The sequence below is a fragment of the Filicampus tigris genome, chromosome 11 (genome assembly GCF_054856515.1).
Source record: "Filicampus tigris isolate MCC_2025a chromosome 11, RoL_Ftig_1.0, whole genome shotgun sequence".
NCBI lineage: Eukaryota > Metazoa > Chordata > Actinopteri > Syngnathiformes > Syngnathidae > Filicampus > Filicampus tigris.
The window spans coordinates 20,368,593-20,388,673 of record NC_141227.1 but is presented as its reverse complement, the minus strand read 5'-3'; the positions used below and the strand labels follow the sequence as shown (position 1 = coordinate 20,388,673).

General features: G+C 41.7%; 3 protein-coding genes across 5 annotated transcripts; 2 read left to right on the top strand and 1 right to left on the bottom strand.

Annotated features, from left to right (window-relative positions):
* The first annotated feature begins 323 nt into the window (after positions 1 to 323).
* LOC147140086 (max-interacting protein 1-like) lies at positions 324 to 9,685 on the top strand. Of its 2 annotated transcripts, none has more exons than XM_086044856.1 (6): positions 324 to 744; positions 1,733 to 1,838; positions 2,539 to 2,568; positions 3,615 to 3,729; positions 5,978 to 6,149; positions 6,225 to 9,685. In XM_086044856.1, the coding sequence occupies exons 1-6, from the start codon at positions 324 to 326 to the stop codon at positions 6,386 to 6,388; spliced, it is 1,008 nt and encodes a 335-aa protein (XP_085900982.1). In that variant the 3' UTR covers positions 6,389 to 9,685. The 2 variants fall into 2 exon arrangements, with proteins under 2 accessions (XP_085900982.1, XP_085900983.1); XM_086044857.1 differs by having other exon boundaries at positions 366 to 744; positions 6,222 to 9,685.
* A 900-nt stretch (positions 9,686 to 10,585) lies between these two features.
* On the bottom strand, positions 10,586 to 14,765 carry smndc1 (survival motor neuron domain containing 1). Its single transcript, XM_086044858.1, has 6 exons — positions 14,597 to 14,765; positions 14,118 to 14,237; positions 13,541 to 13,683; positions 12,515 to 12,679; positions 12,282 to 12,435; positions 10,586 to 11,215 (listed from the first exon to the last, which is right to left on the bottom strand). Exons 2-6 carry the CDS (start codon positions 14,235 to 14,237, stop codon positions 11,078 to 11,080), a joined length of 720 nt encoding a protein of 239 aa, XP_085900984.1. The 5' UTR covers positions 14,597 to 14,765; the 3' UTR covers positions 10,586 to 11,077.
* On the top strand, positions 14,355 to 17,976 carry LOC147140084 (alpha-2A adrenergic receptor-like). Of its 2 annotated transcripts, XM_086044854.1 has the most exons (3): positions 14,355 to 14,962; positions 16,148 to 16,303; positions 16,424 to 17,976. In XM_086044854.1, exon 3 carries the CDS (start codon positions 16,492 to 16,494, stop codon positions 17,581 to 17,583), a length of 1,092 nt encoding a protein of 363 aa, XP_085900980.1. In that variant the 5' UTR covers positions 14,355 to 14,962; positions 16,148 to 16,303; positions 16,424 to 16,491; the 3' UTR covers positions 17,584 to 17,976. The 2 variants fall into 2 exon arrangements, with proteins under 2 accessions (XP_085900980.1, XP_085900981.1); XM_086044855.1 differs by having other exon boundaries at positions 16,136 to 17,976.
* The last annotated feature ends 2,105 nt before the right edge of the window (positions 17,977 to 20,081 follow it).

Here is a 20,081-nt window from a genome sequence, read left to right as displayed (position 1 = left end):
TCTATATGTAGTCTTAAGTTCTTTTCTAGTGAGGATAAAATATACTACTAGATATACTACTAGTAGGCTCTAGTAGCGGAAAAAAAAACTTTACTAGTCGGAAACAGTCGTTCTACTAGTGCGCTGAATGGTTTTACTAATGAAAGTAAAAAGCGTACTTAGAGTACATAACTACAAAGATCTTAGACTGAGTATCAAGTACATAGAATAAACGCTCCAACGGCTTTCGGGCAACACTTGACGTGTTTTAGAATAAATGAAATGCAAATGATGCTTTGTTATAAATTCATCTGTCAGCTCCCCTCCCTTCTGCAGCATTGATCATGAGGATGTGTTCTGTGGCCCAGTTGACAATGGATGCGGCGTGCACGCGTTCAGTGGGAGGGATTATCCACCAAGTAGGGCAAGTGGCTGAGGCTAAGGACTGCAATTCCATCCAGTCTCAGTCATCCGCTCAGTGCACACACGGACGACAAGCCAGGGGCCGCGTCTTCGCCCCCGTCAATACAGATAACACCTCGACAGAAATGGTGAAGTACGTGGGACAACAACGACAGGACGACGAGCGGAAAAAGCAGGAGCTGGTGTCGGAGCGCGGTGCGTTCACGGACCCGCGGGATTCGGGAGACGTGTCCGACTGCTCGCTGGGCGACGCGTCGGACGCCATGGACACGTTCATGAAGAACGTGCAAGTGTTGCTGGACGCGGCGCACTACATCGAGAGCGTGGATAAGAGCAGCGGAAGTAAGTGGAATAAAAGTGCAACGAGGAGACACGACTGTGTGCGTGCCGTAAACGCGCCTCGGTCGGATCCGAGGGCAGACAACAAAAGAGGCGACGCGCACGACAACACAACACAACACAACACAACACTGGGCCACGATTAACCTTTTTTTTCCCCCACGGCGCCTGCGTCTTGTGGGGGAAATAGCACTCATCATAAATGAATCCAAGTAGAAATGGTACTAAATTCGGTGATAATGCATCGCTCTTGATCCAAATCGGTGCGTTTTTTAATATTGTTGTTTCGACCTGCCCCCATTTTAAACCGCAGGCCGCAAGATCTAAAACCCACAAAGTACACGTTTTAATCGTCATGCATACACGTAAAACAGCATCATATATTTTTATATACATGTGAAATACGACACCAATCGCCCCTTCTAATTAATTAACTATGTCGGTCTCTGCTCTACCTATTTGTTAAAAACACACTCACAAAAGACAACACGACCATATCCTAATGCTAAAATAACGCATCGTTAAGTACTTATTATCCATTATAAATGCCGGTTATCACTTTCAGGACCAAGCTTCCTTGTATGTGTTATTCACATGGTTTCCACATGGAACATATTGCAGCCTCTTGATTGGCCTCACCCCCCTGTTCACCATCGCCGCTAAGCCAATCAGACGTTTAGTTTAACCGTGACGTTACGTGCTCCCGGAAGAAAAGCATTATGGGATTTGTATGATTTCGTGCAGCGGCACTTAAAGAAGGAAATGGCGGATAAAAATGTATATTTTCCCACCTTTCATTTTACTGGCCGTACATTGGATGTTAATGTCAATATCAAACATTGACTTACCTCTTACACAATAAACCTGCTGAGAATTTAGGTCAGGACACACATGCTAATGCTATTAGATAACTATGTAGGTGGATATGTGTCAGACTAGGTTATATGAACTTGTAAAGTCTTATCAAATGTTTTATTTTTTAACTACACAGAATGTGAACACGGTTATGCTTCGACGTACCCTGCCAATGATCTGGCACACTCACAGAAACATCGTAAATTCAACAAGAACAGGAAACTGGACAATATTCACAATAGGTGGGTTCAATAATGCACTGCGCATTACAGTTATTAACCAGCCGATGTTCAAAAGACTAAACTGTAAATAATGTTCTTTTCTGGAAAAAACAAACAAACCTCCTGTTATGTATGTGCGTCATTAAGACAACATGTCTTTGTTACCCTGTCTAAAATTGAATGAAAATGTAACAGATATTACAATATGAGTGTAACACTTTTGTTTTTGACCTGATTTATTATTATATATTTTTTTTAGTTGAACTCAAAGATCTTTCTCTCAAATATTGTTCACAAATCGGTCTAAATCTTTGTTAGTGGGCACTTCTCCTTTGTCGAGACCGGTACGGCATATCAAGATGTTGATTGGACAGCATGACTACTGCTGTCCGCAGGTGTGCCTTGGCTTCCCACAATAAAAGGCCACAAAAAAGATATACTTTTCCCACAATAAAAGGCCACAAAAAAGATATACTTTTTTTTTTCTTCAATTATAAAATGAATTGATTTGACCAGCAACATAACAGGATGGCTTATCATGAATAGTCAGTTATGGTGTCTTTTATAATGATTGTACTATTGCATCTATAGTTTATTTTTTTAGTTTATTTTCTTTTTAAATGCTAATTGTATCCCTTTTCCATAATTTATGTATTACTATTTGAGTTACACATTTTCTAAATTTTCTTTTTTTTTTTTTACGTATTTGTAATCACTACAGGTCAGCCCATAATGAACTGGAAAAGAATAGGTGAGTAATGAAAATATGAAGCGATTTTTATGTATGAATTGTTTGTTTTCTAGCAGAGTGGAATCGAAAAAATATATTTTTTAAAAATCGACATACTTTTAAGATAATTACACTTGACAAGTCACGAAAAATGTAATTATCACTGCAGTAACTACATCCTTAAAAAGGACATCGCTGCCCACAGCTTTCAAATTCACCTTTGATGAAGCGTAGCCTTAAGGGACATGCTCACACTGCCTCGGTTAGCGAGTGACACAGTTCCTGGAGGACTTTCAGACATTTCGCCAGTCAGCAAATGTGCAGCATCTGTTTCCAGACAACAAGACTGCTTCCTGAAGCACAGCCTCCTCCCTTTGGTGCGGGACGAGGCGACCGTAGCTGTGAGCGGACGACAAATGTCAGGATGCGTTTGTGTCCAAAATTAAATGGCCTGTTAATGTTTGCTAAACAAATCAAGTGTGCGGCGGGGGGAGGATGTTGCTTTGAGAATGATTACATCACAGCTTGACCTATATAAAGTACAGACTACATTTATTCATTGAGTACTCTGTACTTGATACCATGCATTTTGGTACCTGATTGTACCTACTTTAATGATGCAAATCATCAATATAATATACAAAAAATGTTTCATATCATACTCACAAGATGTGGATTATTCAATAAATTAATGCGATTTGCTACTTGAACAGGTTTGTTCTGACCAACCGATCAGAAGGCGGAAAAATGCCAATGTCATCAAGGGCCAGTATTCTGACCCTGTGAGGATGAATTTGAAATATGATTGGTTTTCTGTTGCTAATGACATTGGGCAGATTATATTAACATGGCAACACAGACCGAAATCTCATTGGACCAAATCTTGAAGCAGTTTAGCCAAGAGAAACGGGACGAAATGAACGTCTGTTGGATAGGTATTAATGGAACGGTGTGTTTATTTTTGTGCGCTGCTGTGTCTGATATTTTGATTACCTTATTTAGCTGCATCCGTGAAGGGGAAATTGACTTCCTGCTTGCGCGGGTTTGTGCCTTTCCTCCCGCCGCAGACGAGCCCATCTACGCCTGTGCTTGGAAAGGTTGAAATCGCTCATCCCCCTGGGACCAGACTGCAGTCGGCACACCACGCTGGGTCTCCTCAACAAGGCCAAAGTGCACATCAAGGTGCTGCTAGTCTAATTGTGCTGCACTGTCATGACATGACACAAGAGTTGAATTGTGTTCACTGTTGAGCCACAAAATGAGGTACCCCAGCACATCGAATGTGGGCCAACACAAGAGGGGGGGGGGGGAAAGGGGACATACTGTACAATGGAACCTCAATTGTTGAGCGCAAACTGTTCCATGACGCTGGCTGACTTGGCCACCGGGGGGCGTAAGCTGCTGTAATGTCCGCTGTTCTTCACAGAGGATAAAGAATGCATGCATGTCAGTATTGTTATACTTTTCAGTCTTTTTACAGTATGTTCTTCACCATTTGCGTTCAAAAAAATCCGTTAAAGCGGAAGTCAACTCAAACATATTTTTTACAAGAACATATTCTATGCGGGCCCACTAGTTGAAACAAGGCATTCGGATAAATATTGCGTTTGTGGAATAAGAGTTAATCACCCCGTTTTTAGCCATCACTGGGGGCGGCCATTTTGTCACTTTTGTTGACTGAAAATGACATCTCAGGGCCCGGGTAACGACCAATCACAGCTCACCTGTTTTCTGAAGCTGAGCCATGATTGGTCCTTATCTTATCTTACCTGAGCCCTTAGCATCTGTGATGTCATTTTCAGTTGACAGAAGTGACAAAATGGCCGCCCTCTGCGATGGCTAAAAACGGGTAGATTTTGCTGCTTAATTCATATTCCACAAACACAATATTAATCAGAATGCCTTGTTTCAACTAGTTGGCTTGCATAGAACATATTCTTGAAAAAAAAAAATGTTTGGATTGACTTCATTACAACGTCGCCTAATCGCTAGCTATTTTAGCTAGTTAGCTCGTGTAGGGTATTTCCCATTATGTGTTTAGCATTAAGCTAATGGACTAGTAGTATGTGCGGATGGTGGACTTAAGAGCAAATGCACGGCCCGCCACCAATGTATAGACGACACAATAATAAAAGACATTTAAGTGCAATGTTCCAACATCCCCCATTTGAGAAATGCTTCCACGATTTTAAAGTGGCTGCTCACGCAAGAGTTTCCCATGACCTTCCCCTTGTACACTCTTGTGTTTATGGCGAGTGAGTGCATCATCAGCACGCACTTGGGATGTTTTAGTGGCCGCTTTCCTGTTTTTATTTTTGCTTTGTGGAGATTTGAAGCTTTTGTTTGCACAATAATGTCGGACACAAATGGCCGCGTAACATAACGCAGACGCCATTATGTGGATTGTCTACTTTTTTTATGGGGGTGACATTGAGGGGGGCGATTTGCGGTTGAAAAGATTTTTGGTGCATAATGCGTGTGCAGTATGAAGTACAGTACCTCCTAAAGTAAACAGTTGACTGTTTGAAGTCCTGAAAACGCAGTTCTGCTCTGATGTGGTTTTGGGTGGAAACTGGAGCAGGTGCAAACGACGTGCAGGAAGAGAAGAAAACACACACATCCATTTGTTATTTCAGCTACAGGAAATGGCTTGAATAGTGCTATAGTACTCGCCACAGCACATTCTGAAAAAGGCCCGTTTAGTTAGAGCATGACCACTAAACAACGCATGGGCACCCTCTAGTGGTATGTGGAAGAATCACTCAAATGTACAAACTTTTTTTCTTTTTTAGTCCAGTATGGCACATTGGTTTTAAAAACAGTTGTTAAAATTCACTTTTAAAGCGGAAGTCAAGCCAAACATATTTTTTTAAGAATGATACACACACAGCATTCTGATGAATGTTGTGTTTGAGGAATATGAGTTAAGCAACAAAATCCACCCGTTTTTCGCCATCTCAGGGGGCGGCCATTTTGTCACTTTTTTTTTACCAAAATTGACATCACAACTGCGCAGCTTCAGAAAACAGGTGAGCCGTGATTGGTCGTTATCTGAGCCCCGAGGGCCTGTGATGTCATTTTCAGTCGACAGAAGTGACAAAATGGCCGCCCCCCGAGATGGCTAGAAATGGGTGGATTTTGCCGCTTAACTCATATTTCATATTAATCATATTGCCTTGTTTCAACTAGTGGGTCTGCATAGAACATATCCTTGAAAAACATATATTTAGGTTGACAAATACATTTGCAAATTAATAATTTAGAAATGTTCTTTGCCATTACTAGTACCGCCATTTTGTGGTGGAACCGCATGAAAAAACAAAAAAGCCAGAGAAAATGTTGAGGTCACCTGATTCCCCCACATTGTCACACATGCTTTGCCCAACGCGCTCACCTCACGCCTGCTTCTCCTAATTTTTTCCCCTCGAAGAAACTAGAGGAGGTGGACCGGAGGAGTCAGCATCAGCTGGACACCCTGGAGCGGGAGCAGCGCTACCTGCAGAGGCAGCTGGCCCAGCTGCAGACGCTGGGCGAAAGGGACCGCGTTCGCACGGACAGCCTGGGCTCCCCCACGGCCTCGGAGCGCTCCGAATCGGACCGAGGTTCGGCCGCCTTTCGGCCACGACGGCGGCCGCGTTCGCGTTTGTGTTTCACTGTCATCCCGTGTGCGTTAGCAGAGGAGATCGAAGTGGACGTGGAGTGCACCGACTTCTCCCTGGGAGAAATGGACAGCGCGAGTAGCGGCGGGGCCAGCGACCTGGACGACCAGAGCAGCCGGCAGAGCTCGGCCAGCGACGAGGGCTACTCCACCTGCAGCCTCAAAGTGGCCTTCTCGGCTTGAGGTCTGCCGCACTGTGTTCCCCCGCGCCCCCCCCCCCCCCTTTCCCCCAACACCACTGTTTTATGGCTTTAACCAGGGGTGGGGAACCTACGGCACCGCAGGACAGAATTGGATTCCATCTGTCGGTGCGATTTGGGAAAAACAAACAAAAACAAACCGGCGTAAACTGTTAGAAAAAGGCCGGGACATCCCTCCACTTTCTATCGTGTTTATCGTCATTACGGCTGGAGTCTAGCTCAGCTGTGTTTGGGGGAATCCCAAAATGAAGTTTGAAGTGGAAGAGGCAAAGAATCATAATATTGAGTTACAGAAGTCAGCTTGAGTGAATGGGGAATTGGATTTATACGCCGATCCAACGTAACGAGACCACCGTTAATTGTCAAAAGTGAACCAGACACAGAAACACAGAGTGGAAGGGAGATTTGTCACAGGTGATACGGCATGACTGCTTCTGGTCTGCACGTCGATCATTTTTGTTTCTGGCATTTCAAAAACGTTAACCATTTCTCCTGACCACCTCTCATTTTGGCACCACTTTTTGCGATGTTTTTCATCTGCCTTCAAGACTCGCGATATAAACTCGCAAAGTCAGCCACGGCAATTCGTCTCAGGTTTGATAAATCGCATTGCGCGTGCTTGATTAATAATCAATTTGCATATGCTCCTCCCACAACATGCAAAATGGTTTGGCCCGCATTTAGCTTGTTTGGCAGATGTAATAGAGCGGCCCTTTGCTATACCACGGTTCACTTTTTGCCGCTTGGCCGAATCGCAATTGTTTTGTAAAGGATTTTTTTTTTGCGGTGAATATTTTTCCACACGTACTGTAACTGCAGACTCACGTAGCAATAAGCGCAAGCCAGGAATAAAGACTGCGAGAGAACAAAACAGAAGGTCCAAAGCTTAGGATCATTTCACACTTAATAAAAGAAGCTAAGGTGCAACGTGAACCACAACTGCGCATCTACACTCGCCAACACAAGGTGACGTCTCGATGTTGGCTAATTTAGTATAGCCTGACGTCGCTCGCTAGAACAAATTGTATTTCCCGTGGATAGGCACAGCAGCCGCCGCCCGTGGAATTTCAATGGCTTTATTGAACAAAAGTAACAAAACAAACGCAAGCTCGCATTCACTCACGACCCGCTGTTTGGCAAAACTGAAACAGAGTCATTTAACACGGAGTGGCTAACAGGCTAGCCATTTAACAGCCAGCCAATTCTACACCCTGATTCTCTTAGTCTGACGAGGCCCCGCCTTTTAACGACACACGCATTCAGTCACAGATACAGTAGTCACAGATGCTAAAGTACCGTTGAACGTGAGGATGTCTACCCCAGGTGGACAAAAATAATAGCTACACCTCACGGTATTTTATTGAAGGTTGTCAATCGAGTTTTATTTTAATTTTTTTTCACAATCGATTATTCAAGCAATTATTTCATCGTCAATAGCTATAAATCATCAAAATAGTTACGGTAATCAAAAACTGATGATTATCAAAATAATCGATTAGATGTTGCTTAATCAGTTCATTTTGACAAATCTAATCCTGTGTGAAGCTTTAAAGGGACAACGTGTAGAAGACTTTGATTTTTCAACGATCATTTATTTTAAAAATCCACTATTCATTTTAACAATATGTAAAAAAAAAAAAAAAAAAAAACGCTCTATCACATCAATGTAATCTTAGGTGAAGTAATCTCTAATTAGATAGGGCGCGTCTATCTTATTGTGATGACTATTTGCTTGCACCTGTGCCGAAGAAATCAGTGGTAGCCTTGCGAGATGTGGTCTCTCGGAGGCATCGCAGTGCGCGTGCTTCAAAATACACGCGCTTCCATCTTAGGTTGTTGCATTCTATTAGTTGACCACTAGATGGCACTGAATTCTACACTGTCCTTTTAAAGCATACATAAAGAATAACGACAATTTGCTCGCCGATGAGGGATTACTCGGCCGCGCAATTAAGTTTGTTGTTTTTCCAGGCGGAAACCTTCGTCAATCATGCACGAGGACTCAAAATGGGCCTCGACACAAAAAAGGTTCCCCACCCCTGACTTGAACAATCACCAGCCTACAGCTACACAATCCCTCCATGTCCACCTAAGAACCAGCCTTAAGCTTGACTCCAACCTAAACCTGAATGTCTGTTGTCCCGTGACCAGCCACAATCAAAGAAAGGCACGAAAGGGTACAAGTCGAATCTTCAATGAATCAAATGGATTCTCTGGAAAAACCAGCAAAAAAAAAAAAAAAAAAAAAAAAAAAAAGGCCACAAATACCAGCTTGACGTTTGCTCCATTTGCCTTTTAAATTTTCCTTTTAAAAACAACGCTCTTTTTCTTTGTTGGAGGGCTGCGACGTCTGCATTCCAAAATGTGTTTGTAAACACAAAATCTGCTTTTAGTCGTCGGAGCCACAAGCATCAAATCTCTCTACACGTTAGTTGTTCTAATTTATTTTGCATAGTATTTATTATTTTTGCTATATTTAATTGTGCTGCAGCTTGAGTGATGGGTAAAAAAAAGAAGAAAAAAAACACAGAAAATGACTTGACCTCCTCTTTAAATGCATAACCGTGTCAGAACCTGTCATATTTATTTTGACCCCCCCCCTCGTTTAGAAAAATAAGCTATCCAGTACTTGTCCGAGCACAAGGTGAAAAAGCAATAACGCATCTATTTTTTTAACATTGCTTTTGTCCGTCCAAGCTAATACTATTCATGTCCAACTTGCAAGTTGTAGTGATTTAAGTAAGAAAAAGTAAATGATTTTCAAAAGCTACAGTGCAGCATGCGTGTTGAATGTTGTAACGAAGAACAAAAAAAAAAGTCTGTAGCATGAACAAAAACACTTGATTTTTTTTTTTTTTTTTTAAAGTCCACATTCACCATTCTTGACTGTTTTGTCACCCATTGTTGCACTGTTCCAAACCATCAACCACCACAATAACGATGACCATTTCCATCCATTTGATCCCCCGCTAGTGAATCCATCAGCACCAAATTGTGTCTTAATGTGGGTGTATGACTCTTGCACAAGTCCCTGCTCACCCAACCCACCCAATGTGTTTGGGAAAATGTATAAAATGCACTATAAAAATAAGAATTGTGTTTGGGGGGGGAAAAAAAAAAGCACAGCCCTGATGTTTTCTAGTGCTTGTTAGGGATTTAATGTTCCTTTTTTTTTTTTTTTTTTTTGCAAAACATGCTGCTGGTGCCCTGCTGATACTTTGTTACGGTTCCTGACGACGCTCCCTGGAATCTTAATAAATCTCTTCCACCAACATGTGAACCAATTGTGTTTAATTTATGCTGTTTTCGATGACTTTTGTTCCTATACCATTTGTAGATTAAGGCATAAAATAAATTCCAATGATTTCATGTTTTTGTTCATTTAGCTCAAACACTTCAGTTGAATTGAAAATAAAATCTCAAATATTGATTGTTGAAAAGCATAATTGCCCAAGACTTTTAAAAAAGGTTTTCATAAAAATTTGAAAAAATATTTAAAGATGCTATTGACCTGATTCAACCTTTGCAGATTACCTGGATGACTTTGAATCTACACAAGCAGTCATGTTATGATATTGTGACACAGGCCAGTAACAATATTACATGATTAACGATATTAACATCCAATATTACTTGTCTAAGTATTTTTTAATTCAATGTCACAATATCAATAAAAAATGTAAATGTGCTCGCTAGAAAACATATATTTCCTCATGTCTGTGTAAATTCTGATTTGGGGCCATTCTAATCCGCAAAGGTGGAAATGAAGGAACCGGCCTCTTCCTTTTAGTTGAATTTATAGTTTTATTTTATTTTTTTTAGAAAATCTGTAAGAATGACTCACAATTACAATGTAAGGCTTTTTTTTTTTCTTTTTTACATTTTTTTTGTTTTCAAATCAAATAGAAATAAAACAATCATGACTTGTATTCAAAGTTTCTTTTGAAAGTGTACTTACCGGTATTTTCCCCTCACTTATGAATGAAAAAGTAAGCAAGTGTAAAAACAAGCTCAGCATCTAACACAGCAAAAATAAAGAGAATCTACTCACCATTTGATGGCAGATGTTATGTGATCCTCACTGACCTGAAGTCTGCCTTGATTTGCTGACGTGCTCATTCATACTGGTTAAAAGCCTGCAAATTTTTTTTTTTTCCCCCCATTGATAAGAAGGCAGTCATTTATAAAACTCAAAAAATGGATGTTTATTTGACTTTGATAAATTACAGAAAGCAAAAGGGGAAAACAAAGCTATTTCAGGTCATCAGCGCTGTTTTTAATCTTACTTCAAACGGGGTGGGGGGAAAAAAAAGGAAAACAAAAAATAAAAACAGCCTGTAACTTACACACCAATTCTTAGAAATGCTGAGCTTGACCCATGGCTCTGTGTGCATTTGGCCTGTGTGTGGAATTAGGGCACAAGCAGCTAACTTCCTGTTTGTACATAAGTGACCCGATTACAAAGCAGGGTGACTCCCTGTCTAATTTGAACAGCTTTTCATCTACCTGCACAATATTAAGAGAAAAACATACATTTCAACTCAATAGTGTGCAACTAACTCCACTTTTTTTTCTTCTTTCAATCATGTGCACACACACAAAATGGACAACACTGTTATATTCAGTATACAGCATGGGGAGGGGGAGTGAGTATTTACAGGAGACGCGGGGGTCACTGCGGCATTAAATGCCTGACGTTGTATTTGGATGTGTCGTTGTACTGCGTCATGGGCTTGTCGGCGATGCCGCAAGTGCCCACCCCCACTTTGCCGTTGACGCTTTCTGGAGATGCAAATATGCTTCTCTTCACCTAAGGTAACAAATGAGATCATTTCAGTTAGCAACACGAGAAAATATAATCCAGGTCCCGTAATGGAAGCCGTGCCCAAACTACTACAAATAAAGTTACAGCTAAAATTATTTAAATGTATTATTTTTACTCATTCAGTACCAGACATTTTTAGGTCTTCTTTTACCCAAATCAATGTTTTGAAAAAAAAAAAAAAAAAAAAAAAAATTCCTGGGATTAAATGGCTGGACTGTGAAAAGACGTAGAAATCTGTTTTTGGGATTGAATGAGTTAATTAACAATTCATTTGATTAGAATAATTAGAAAATGACACACTATAACAAAAAATGAACAAAATCACACATTGTACAAATATATTTTAACTACGCATCACTATTAATTCTGCCAAAATGTATACAACGCCACAATGTATTACTTAAGAGCCCAAATTATTTAATCAAATGGAGGCCACATGTCAAGTTATAATACATCAGAATATTAAATTAATGAGTTATTTTAAATATCATTATTCATCGAGGAAAACTAATACAAAACTAAATACACAATTAATTAAAAAAAAAATTGTATTGTATGTATAAAAGACTGACCGATACTAAAAACATACTAACAATCTTATTTATTGCTGTGTGCAAATAAATGGTGCTTGAACTATGCACCACTATTTGACAAAAAATATTCAAAACTTCATTTAATATAATAAAATGCATTTGTCCAAATAAAGGCCTTACCCCTAAGAAAAGCCTTACATTTTTAAAAATATACTATACCGTATATAAAAATATACTGGTAACTTGTATGCCCAATATCTATATTTAAACATTCAATTATGCCCAATTTCATTTTTTCCCCACAAATCTATAACAAGTGTCAGTCCCCACATTGTTAAAAAAATAAATAAAAAATAGGAATATTTATATATATATATATATATATATATATATATATATATATATATATATATATATATATATATAAATATATATATTTTTTTAAATACAAATTACTAACCAATTTAAAGTGTAGCTTGCGAATATCTATCTGAGGAAAGCGGGTAAATGGACGTTACCTGTCCTTTCTTGTTCTTTGAGTAAGCTTTGTTGTTGAACTGTTGCCACTTGGACTTTTGGTCCTCTCGCTCCTGCTCCAGTTCCTTCATCCTCAACACTTTTTTCTGGGCTTTCTTCTTTTTGTATTCTCGCTGCTCGGCTATCTGCTCCTTTCTAGACTCGCAAAGACGACAGAAAACGTCAAAGCGCCGCCGCCAAGCGAAGCGGTACGCAGCGCACGTTTCGGTTGTACCTCGATTTGTTCCTGGACAAGCCGAGGTCGTCTTCGAGGCGCCTGCGGTCCTCCACCGCTTTGAGGTTCTGCAGGGGGATGATTTCGGCGTTGCCGTAGCCGGTGAAGGTAACGGCGGCCGTGCTGTTCTCGTGGTCTATCTCCTCGATCTCGGCCTCATACACCCTGCAAAAGAGCCACGTCTGTAAGCAGGTGAGTACGGTTCACAGGTGGGTCACAATCACAAGTGACGACCGATTCATTGAGACGTTCAACAAACATTCTTTTCGGACTACCACATTTGCGCATAGAGTGGCTGATTAACTGACAACTACAGAGTAGCAGGTGTTAAGCAGACTTTATGAGATGTAGGTGATCATCACTGCATCCAACGTGGAGTTTCACTTTCTAAATGTAAACATTTAAATCAATTCAGCTTTCCATGATGTTGTAATTGAGATGCACAAAGCAGTGTGTGTCACACTCAAGGTAATTCGGTATTTTGTGGCTGCGTCTATTTGAGGGGAAGTATTTATTTTCTCAAGTTGAGGGCAACCAATCAGGGTCCGTTAGGGCAAAGAGAAACTTTATGAGGAAATACAAAAATTCAAGGTCAAACCAACACAAAAAAATACTGTAGTGCCCACTCAAGATCATAAACACAGGTGCATCTCAACAAATTGCAATATTGTGGAAAATGATGCTTATTTCAGTGGTTCGAAAAGGGAAGCTTGTGTACTATATATTTCCATTAAACTAATAGCTAACAGTTTTAGAATGGCAATTCCGACATAATTTGAAGATTAAAAATCATTCTGATTGCTACTAATATTCAAATTTCTTGAGATGATGAATTTGACCTGTAGGATATAATCACCAAAGTTATATGTTAAAAATTGCAATCAGGAAATATTCCACTTGAATGTAGTGAATGACGTTTGTGTTTTCCACCATATTCCGATAGATTGTGATGCACCCTTTTTGTAAAGGGCAAAAACAAAGAAAAGTGGACACAGGCTTGCTTGCGGTGGTACAGGCGACACTCACTGTCCGTCCTGACTCCACACGGACAAACACTTGTCTCCCACTTTCCAGATGTGCCTGATGGGCGCCGGCGCTGTGCCATTGGCACTGGGGGTGGCTTCCGCGGGCTGCGAGGCCAAGAGGTCCTTGGTCAAGTCAATGACTTCCTGAAGGAGAAATCAAGAATCGAGCGGCGAGTCAGATGTTAATCCCTAATTCTGGGTTATAAAGACAATAAGGCTCCCACTACACCCAAACCTCGCTCCGAAAAACAGACTAAAGACGGACTACGGACGAAAGACGGATTAAATACATGGGCTTCCGACAATGCTTATTTAAAAAATTTTCCCGTCATTCGCCAACAGTCAGCAAAACGGGCGTCCGTTAATGACGGACAGGTCTGTCACACTGACGGAATGCCCGGCTCTACCTATTACACATACATGTATACATTTGTACATAACAATTATATTGGACATTATGAACCCTTTTCTCCAGCGACTCTATGTCAATGTCCACATGGACTAGCGAGGTTTCACAATTTAAACCGTGTAGTTGATGCGGACCGTGTGACACATTCGTGATGCACACAAAAACAAACCTGTAAGTCTTTCTGTAGCTTGAGAAGATCCTCATTGTCTTGGTCGGTGGACAAGGCAACCTCAACCTGCTGTAGCTGCGCTTTGTAGCTGCCGAGCTGTTTCACCAAGTCCTCCGACATCTGCGGAACGGCATCCAACACACAATTCACTCGCCGTGTGACAACTAGCTGCGTACGTTAGCGCTCAAAGCGGGGGAAGGAAAATTATGCCATTGACGATCGAATCGACGTGGTGGTTTCACTTCGCATAAACACAGAGGCTACGCGAGGAGCTAAATCTAATAATAAATGTTAGATAATACGTCACAGTAGCTTCAAAAGGTGGTTGTATCTGTTAGCTTCGGCCTACGTTAGCCGACGTTTCACCGTCGCTCTAGATGCTAATGCTAACGACGTAGCGACGCAAGAGAAAACGACACAAAAAAATCAAGTATACTGTTAATAATTACAAACACAACATAGTCCAAAACTAAACTTACCTCTGTATGGTTACGACTGATATATGAATTAAGTAAGCATTCAATTCCAACGGCTTCGATAAGGCAAAAAAACAATCCACTGGGGTGAACAACAAGAATGGACGTCGTACAAGTCTTTCCTGTCGATGGAAATCTCGCGATAACGCCACAAATCTCGATTGAGCTCAAGAACGTCCCCAGCGGCTATCATAGCGAACAGTCTCAATATTTCTTTTCACAAACACCTGTCGGTGGTTAGTTTTTGAAAATGTACGAATATGAGGAATAAGAATAAGCCCTTCAAACTGTTTGACGATCTTAGATTCAAACCATTTCAAGCTAGAAACGTTCAAACAAGGCTAAATTGGATCCCTCGAGTACCAGCAGGTAGGCCTCAATGTGATAATAATTACATAATTTTCTGACATAATTGAGGTACTTGATGAAAAAATCATCTATATTTATCAACAAGACCAGTGTCACTGAAAGCACCTTGAAAATGGGAGGAAAAGTATGTTTATATTTAATATAAAATACAAACAATATGTCAATATGTAAAGAATTAACTAAATTCGGACATTTAAAGACTAAATAGCGCGCAAAAATGACCCCATGTTTCAAAGTCAAAATAATACAATGGCTTGTGATCAGTTTTGAATAAAAATACACGGTCAGGCGACCGTATTAGGTAACAACTGTGTGAAATGTGCTCAACAAAAGACGCCGTGTTGGAAAATACTGACTGATCAAAAATTTTGGCACAGTATGATCCTGTTCGGCATCATACAAATTGGATATAACTTCGGCAGCTTGACCTCAAACACCTCCAAACTGCATGAGATATTTCGATATAAAGAAGCAAGCTACCTTTTTTTATGGAGTGGGTTTCTCAAAGATGAGTTATGAGTTAACACACGAAAACACACAACAATATGCTTTATTGTCTTGTAATGAGGTTCACGGCTACAGCACATAAGCTCCAATAACTGTAGCTAGTCATGCTCACATTTGCACCTCTGGATAATTTCAAGTCTTCTCTTTTTGGCGAGAGAAGCGGGGTACAACCATTTTTTTGTAGCGCTTGCTCTGATTGTAAGCTGGAGCATATCCCAGCTGACATCCCAGCTGAGGGTAGCAGATGAACAACAATTCACATTCACACAAACGGATAATTAAGAGTGCTTGGTTTCTGGGCTTAAACCCATGCATTCAGGAATCTGACAGAAATATGAACCCAGATCCTCAGAACTGCGAGGCAGACGTGCTAACCACGATGTCACTGTGCTTCTGCAGCTGAATCACTAAAATATTAAAAACTGCTCTCCGTATAATGCAATACACATTCACATCGCAGTCATAAGCACATTGGTAAATTAATACCAAGAGTCTTGAGCATTTGGCTCAATTTCCTAGATCTACTATGGGGGAAATGAACAATGACTGTTAAATGAAAACTTGACTCACAGAGCTGTATTATCTTTGTACGTGCAGTTTTTTTGTGTAGGCTCAATCCGGTGACTATATATAAATATTAATCCAATACATCAAAATGACTGCCAGTGTCATTACTAGGCTTCAGATTCTGGAAGCGGCTCCCAGAAGCAGGAGGAGCCGTCCCACCCTCGCTTGTAGCGTCACATCCATCTCATATAAAAGAGCCCCTCTCCAGTCCACCACACCTGCTTAAAACATCTGCTCCAACTCCATCTGTGAGTCTTCTTTTAAAAGGTCAGTGGATGAATGATTCATTTGAAGCGTCTATTTTTAAAATGCTCGGATGTGCAGGGATGAGAACGCCTCCTCTTTTGAACACGGTAGCATTTCTTGTCTTCTTTTTCCCGCCGGAAGAACTTGAACAAAACTGCTTGAACTGATGCAAAGTGCGGCTAATAGACTTCAATCCAATCAAAGTGTCAATGGACTGCCTGAACTTGACCGACGAGACCGCGGCCGCCCGGCACCCGTACACCGCTCAGACCTCGGCGCCTCTCACCCTCCTGGTGGGCGTCCTCATCCTGCTGACCGTCTTTGGCAACGTCATGGTGGTCATCGCCGTGACCACCAGCCGCTCCCTCAGAGCCCCCCAGAACCTATTCCTGCTTTCCCTGGCGTGTGCCGACATCCTGGTGGCCACGTCGGTGATGCCCTTCTCCCTGGCCAATGAACTGATGGGTTACTGGTACTTTGGCAAGGTGTGGTGTGAAATCCACTTGGCGTTGGACGTGTTTTTCTGCACCTCGTCCATCGTCCACCTGTGCGCCATAAGCCTGGACCGATACTGGTCCATCACGCGGGCAATTGAGTACAACCTGAGGAGGACGCCGCGGCGGATCAAATGCACTATCGTCATCGTTTGGGTGCTGGCGGCTATTATCTCCTTCCCACCGCTGATCACCATGAAAAAGGACGAGGGCCAAGAGGACCGGCCGCAGTGTCAAATAAACGACGAGACGTGGTACATTATCTTCTCCAGCACCGCCTCCTTCTTCGCGCCCTGCGCCATCATGGTCCTGGTCTACGTGAGGATCTACCAGGTGGCCAAGCAGAGGACGAGAGCCCCGCCGGGTGAAAGGTCACGAGAAAACGGACGCCCGGAGCGTGAGGAAGGAGAGGTCAACGTCGAGTTGGCGGATGAATCGTCATCTGACGGCCACGAAATAACCTTGTGTTCCCTGAAAAAGAGGCGCCCGGAGAAGAGCGGAGAAGCCCCCCCGAAATTGGAGGCGAACGCCAGCCGCTGGAAAGGAAGACAGCGGCGAGAGAGACGCTTCACGTTAGTGCTGGCCGTGGTGGTGGGAGTGTTCGTCCTGTGCTGGCTCCCCTTCTTCTTCACGTACACGCTCACGGCCGTGTGCGCGTGCTGCGTACCCGAGACGCTCTTCAAGATGTTCTTCTGGTTGGGATACTGCAACAGCTCCCTAAACCCGGTCATATACACCATCTTCAATAACGACTTCCGCAGGTCCTTCAAAAAGATCCTGTGCAGGGAAAGCCATACCGATTTATAAGAGGACACGACTTGAAGCTACTTTTTAGAATGTCTGTTGAAGTGTAATAGCATCAGTATTTCTTGAATGTTTCATCAGGTGCTGTAACTCGTTTGATGTGCAGTTGGTTCTGTAGCGCTTTGTATCTGGCACTTAATAAGGGTGCACATTCCAAAACATTAAATCATATCTGCAACATCAAGAACCCTCTATCATTACATGTACATGAATTATTTATCTCGGTTTTATCTCCACTTGGCAGGCATACGTCACATGCTTCTTTCATCGTATGGATTATAAATTTAAATCCATATATTGTACATTTACTGTGTAGTATTTTTTTCCACATTACAGAAAAAAAACAAAAACAATCAGCGATAGTAATAACGCCTCAGTTTAAAGTCAGACTTCTTCAGTCAGGGGTGGGCAACCTGCAGCCCACGGCATTTGATTACGTTTTTATTTTTCATTATATGCATCCCCCTCAAGGGGAAATTCTATTAACACTCTTCTGTATATTACCGAAGGAGCAGATCACACGCATGCAAGGAGAAATTCAGAGTGAAAGGGGCACAGCAGTGGCCAGTAGAGCAGACTAACATCTCTGCACCAGCTGGTTGCCATTTTTATATCGTCGCTGTCCTGCACACGGGAACCCCTTTCACATAAAAATAAGTGAATGAAACAAATGGACACAAGTGTTTTTTCACAGGACAGCGACAATATTTTTGTCAGCCTCTGGACTCAACCTGTTGTCCTCCATCTTCAAAGCCCAAATCCCGACAGATGAGCTACCGCCGCTACATCGGCTCGTCTCGTCAGGGGTCTTCATAGCAAGTCACTCGTAATTTGTCTGGGACTGGGGCCTTGGACAAGGTGGATGGAATTATGAACAGTTCAAAAATAGCAGTCATTGTGTGCTCAAAGGGAATACATGTTAGAAAAAGCCTACTAGAACATCTGAAATGGATTGCCGGTTAATTAGATCCTCTTTAAATGCTGGCACTTGTGTGCTGCCTCCCATTTAACATGAGTTTGAATAATTCTGAACTCATCCCGCATCCCTGTTAAAGTAGGGTGTGCAAACTTATGCAACCACATGATTTCATTTGGCAGTTTTGAATCGCTTCAGTCGAACAGGTTATTGCTCACATGAATGACGGGAAAATATTATATCGGCACAGTTTCGGCTGTTATAAAAAAAAACAAAAAACATCCGCATAATTTGCCACTGAATTTTCAAGTGCGTTACCTTCTTCTTTTTCCTGCCATCAGAAGGGAGATGATGCACTTAATCGACACAAAAGCAACTAGACTGATGACTTGAAAATCAAATTGAAGCCAAATGATGCCATCCCCACTCCGGCAACTTGGCCTCGGCTGAGCGGGAGACACTTAAATGAAATGAAAATTAAAGCTAGGAGGTGTGTGGGCGACTGCTTCATTGCGGGCAGCTTATCATGAATTATTGCCGTTCATATCAGGATGTCATTAAATCCTCCCCTGGAGTCAAACACGACGCCAACAAAGAAATGGAAACAGGAGTGGCTTCTACCATTGACACTATCAACTTTCATATGCACACACAAGCTTATCTGCGCAGTGTTTGCTGTTAACACCTCCGTTTTTCTTTTTCGCATGTATAACACATTTCAATAAATTGACATTTACGGTCCCGTGAACCTGAATAAATGTGAAAAGCCCCGCTCGGTCAAGACTGGATGATTCCCATGACTTGCGCCGTGGAAATTTGTTGTTTGAGATTCCTGTGGTACGCCTGTTTGGACTCAATCCGCGAGTCTTAAAATATGACCGCTATTAGTCACCGCAAACGGTCAGCCGTGCCGAATAAATGTCTCTCTGCTGGAGTTCCCATGAACAATGCAGCATGAGAAAGATTGCGTAACATACGCTGTATTTCACTCACCCTAGTATGTGAAGCTCACGCGTGCTATTAATATGTTTACATGGGAAACAGCTTTTGGGACACTTGTGACCAGTATTGTGTTTGCACCCAAACATAACTTTTGGAATTATAACTCTAAAAGTTCAATTGCGGTTTGATCAGCCTGTAACACATTTTTCAACATTTTTTATCCTCTGTAGGCTTATTTTGATCGGTATCGAGCAGAAATTTGTGCTACATTCTGTGAAGTTAGCCCATGTTTGATTTTCCCTGACCAGCGAATGGGTTTGTGCATGCATGTAAAGTGTTTTTAACTTCACAACATAAAGAGGACACTCAACTGTTGCACATATCGCACTTTTACGAGCAACATTCTAGGAATCAGATGTAATTTTGTAGTGTCACACCACATCCAGCAGATGGCACTGTGACAAAAAAAAGCTTCATTTCCAACATGTGTTTTATCCTGTATTTAGTGCAAATTAAGCCAATTCTGATAACATGTTAATAAAATGTCCAGAATGTGTCTCTCTGACTTTGTCTGGCTGTGTCACTTGGAGGATAGATTTGAACCCCCAACCACAGAATAGTGAGGTGGAGGTGGAGATGGAGA